Genomic DNA, 3,943 nt, shown 5'->3' with positions numbered 1-3,943 from the left:
CTGGGCGTCGTACATGGAGTCGCCAAATAAGCCCTCGTTCTTTGGAGTAAGTCCAAATGGGCATCAGAACGGAGATGTACTACTCGACGAGAATCAGTTTTCCTTTCGGGATGAGCAATGTCTTGTTGTGAGTTATTATTTCCAGATAATGTAACCATTCTGATAGCGATGAGGCGGAATTCGTTCATTTTCAAAACCCCGAAAGTTTTTTCCTTAGGTAGATGAAACTCCTCTCGACTCGGATGGGCAGTACTGTTTACAGGGTCGGAATACTTCAAGTAACATAGGGTCGTATTCCGTATCCTCAAGCCTTCGTTCGTTTCCATCCGTCTTCATATCAGTTCTCCAAGGAAACATTTTATTCATGCGCTTGACAGGTCCCGGCAAGACTGAATAGTTGGCTTGCGGTAGAGAGGAAATTGTGATAAGGTGTCTTTTGATCGATAATCTTGGTGTCACTTGGGATGACAGATCTGCAGTTCGTTCGAAGACACCAGTTATGTAACGAAATCGCCGTTCGTTGGGACTGGCTTTTCTATTTTTTGGTGTAAGATGAAGTGATGAAAGGAATTATGGGTAATGAGAAACCGACCCGACCTGGTTCTCGCGCAATTCCAACGGTACCTCATGTTTCCAGAATCGTTCGATCCCGCATGGTACCTAGCTCTCGTTGTGTCTAGTGATATCCTCTTACCTGGATCGCCCCTTGAGCTTGATAGGCAAGTGAGGGCCAAAAGGGTAGAAAAGGACGGAATTCCCTCTAGCCGACTTGAACGACTGACCTCTTCATATTCTATAGCAATCGTGTATACTAGTGAAGCGCTCTACCACTGAGCTAAGAGGGATACACAATCAGGGTTATGTTATAACACACATAAGGAAGAGTGATTCATGGGTGGTACTCACTTTTGCTCAGAACCCCAGTGACCCATTTCATCGTCCACGATGATCATAATGAATGTAATTCAAGTGAGTTCCGTTTTTATTTTTTAAGCTGACGGTACCTAGTATTATGGCCTACTTATATCCGTTTCGAATCATCTATGGCGGTGGACACGTAAGTGTAGTTCCTGTACGCCTTGCTTTTGGTGGAGTCGGGTCGACTGAGTACTACGCAAGATTTTCAACGTCTTGCCCATCATGATTTGACTCTCGTCAGATACCGTTGATTAATCGATTCCCTTGAGCCAGGTCCCGCAGATCAATATCAAACCAAACGCCCAGGTGTTGTGGCAGTTCTAAATTTTGATGAAACATCATGGTGGGGAACCTAAAACCTGATACCCGTTCAGAGCGCCTTGTTTCTTTTGAATGAGTCCGATAAAGGCTCGAGTATAGCAGCTTCCGTAGAAGTCGAGAGGAAAGGAGTGGACGACTAGAGGAAGTCGAGCGGAGCCCTGGCAAGCCCGGCCCGTTACGGAAGACAGTCGACTTTGAAGCTCGGCGAATCGGCTTCAACCGGCGACCTGGTAAGTCACGACAAAGGCACGATGTCCATGTTTCGCCTGCATCTTAATTACAAGTTACCATCACTATTGCGATGCACTGCTGGCACACTTTTAATACTTACCCTCTGCTTCATGTCATTACAATTATCCTCTCCTTCACCTTCCCCCTGTCTAGGCTAATGCCATGGCAGAACCGGCATCTCCATCCCTCTCACCAGAGATTCTTCAAGTAATAGTGACAGCATATGCTCATCTGTATGTTTTCATTCAGTCAATCATTGTTCAAGCTCATGGAACACGAATGACCGTTGCTGTAGATTAGTGAACAAGTATTATGTTCTCGCATCCACCATCATGCTTTGTTATGACCATCTTTTGACCTTCGATGTGCGTTTAAAGTCTAATTCTGAGCCCATTGGTGCTGACCCAGTCTCTCTTATCCCAAACAGGATGAGATAAAATATATGTGGCAAAGGAAGAAGGCCTTCCCCTTCTATCTCTTTCTAATTTTTCGATACATTACCCCCATCGTCTCACTTATCAACCTGATCTCGGAACACGACCCGAACTGGATTGGAGCTGCGTGTAATAATTGGATTTGGCTACCAGTAGCTATTGGGCCGATTGTCAGTCTTGCAACTGGAAGTGAGTTTATCGTTATTGTTTTACAGAATGCCATTTGATTGAACCGCCGCTCTAGTTATCTTGAGTGAGTTCGAAAATCATTAATGGCCTCCCTCACTGAACAAACATCGTTCGATGGTACCTTCCAGTCTTGCGAGTTCACGCGATTTACTCTCAAGGTCTGCTGCCCACACAAATATCTTACTCTGAAAAATTCTTTTTCTGATTAAATCCTTTTCGCAGCCACTTGGATTCTATGCGTCACCTTGCCGATTTATATCACACAACTGATTGTTATGGGTGTATGTTTGTCCATTCCACAGCTCCCCGAACTCAATACTGAAGCTTGAACTCTCCCCCCATAGTGGGCCATTCCTGCGGCTGTTCCAGCGAATCTACCACCAGGATTTATTGGATGTATCCCCGTTCCGAAGCTAGATACTGGCCTTCGTACGTTTTCCAGTCTTTTTGTGGTCGCGTTGAACTTCGAACTAATTGATTGATGGAAGGACTGGCCTCGATTTACATCGCTGCACTAGCTTTCGACGCTACGATATTCGCTTTGACATTTGGTCGAGCGATATACTCTCGCCTTACTGGTTCATCTATCCCTCTCAAAACGTTGATTATTCGAGACGGAACGTTGTACTTTGCGTGGGTGGAATGAATTCTCAGAACGGTTCAAATTTGATAACTCAAGGGCTGCATAGTGTCATTTTCGTTGTGAATTTAACTAACGTGCTGTTGTTAACGGTGAGTCTGCTCCTTTCCGACTGAATATCTGAAAAATCTGAATGTTAAACTGGTGCTTTTTTGTCTACATAGCTCGCTCCGGTTGGTGATTCCCGATTCGTCATTTCGTCGTCGCTCATACGCTTTCCTTACCTTTAAGCTCGATCTGAGCGCTATCAACGCCCCGTTCGCTTCTATGTGAGTTACTCGTAGCGTACTTTAATCAGCCGTTTTAATAATATTGACGTTTCTTCTCCATAGGATAACGGCTATATTAGTTGCTCGGTAAGCTCTAGAAAACCCATTTCCTGATGATATTGCTAATCCTCTCTTCAGGTTAATGCTCCACCTACGTGCTGCAGCCGATACCCAGAAGGTCTCATACGGAGCACGTCCTCCTCAGGCCAGAGTGACTAGTACCCTCCCTGAAGATATCTACACCTTCAACCGCGACAGTGTTCAAGCCGCCGGAGGTGGTGGTGCAGGGTCATCGGATTTATTGGGTCGTATGGGTGCAAGCGGGTTCGCCGTACCGCTACTGGATACAATTTTTGAGGAGAGGTCGTCGGATCAGAATACACAAGAAGGTAGTCGTGAGGAGGTGTGAATGTTTGAATAAAAAGCGGTTTGGAGTTGTTAGTTTATTATGATTGTTTACGTGCATTCTTTCTTGTTGATACCATCACGATTAATTCGACTTGTAACGTAAACATACCTTTGGACTTCCCCCCCTCCTCCTTTGAATGAGAGAGGATAATTATCCTTGTATAATTAATCTTGAGTTGTAATTCGGAGGTAGGGGGAAAGATTAGTAACTCACAAGGAGATTTTGTGTCATCTAGACGAAAGACAGTTGAAGCAAAGACGAAATGTAATTTGATATTCATGGAAATTTATAAATCGTTACCTACACTACTATAGAGCGGATTCATTTTAGTTTAGGCTCTGAAGCACCGCAAAGCTGGAACTCGCGCGTCCCGTAGATCTGGAGGCACCAGTTGATTTGAAATGTATTGGTCCTGATATAGCAGAAATTTGCCCCGAAGGGAGGTTCGTTCTCGCGTCTGCATAGCTTTCTTTCTGACTTCCTCATGTTTGCCTGCAAACAATGGGCGGGGAAAAAGGTGTGCGTGCCATCC

The 3,943-nt window shown here is 44.9% G+C and overlaps 1 protein-coding gene and 1 non-coding gene across 2 annotated transcripts; one reads left to right on the top strand and one right to left on the bottom strand.

The window, feature by feature from the left end:
- Nucleotides 1–754: 754 nt before the first annotated feature.
- Nucleotides 755–845, bottom strand: E1B28_003672. The gene has a single exon. It is a non-coding gene; the product is annotated as a tRNA-Thr (tRNA).
- A 957-nt stretch (nt 846–1,802) lies between these two features.
- Nucleotides 1,803–3,411, top strand: E1B28_003671 (uncharacterized protein; the record flags this gene model as incomplete). Its single annotated transcript, XM_043148097.1, has 12 exons — nt 1,803–1,835; nt 1,898–2,093; nt 2,149–2,157; nt 2,222–2,251; nt 2,316–2,374; nt 2,438–2,522; nt 2,582–2,726; nt 2,783–2,825; nt 2,898–2,906; nt 2,965–3,002; nt 3,066–3,089; nt 3,141–3,411. 12 exons carry the CDS (start codon nt 1,803–1,805, stop codon nt 3,409–3,411), a joined length of 942 nt encoding a protein of 313 aa, XP_043012689.1.
- Nucleotides 3,412–3,943: the final 532 nt, after the last annotated feature.

The sequence above is a fragment of the Marasmius oreades genome, chromosome 2 (assembly GCF_018924745.1).
Source record: "Marasmius oreades isolate 03SP1 chromosome 2, whole genome shotgun sequence".
Lineage (NCBI taxonomy): Eukaryota > Fungi > Basidiomycota > Agaricomycetes > Agaricales > Marasmiaceae > Marasmius > Marasmius oreades.
This window is presented reverse-complemented; position numbering and strand designations above follow the sequence as displayed.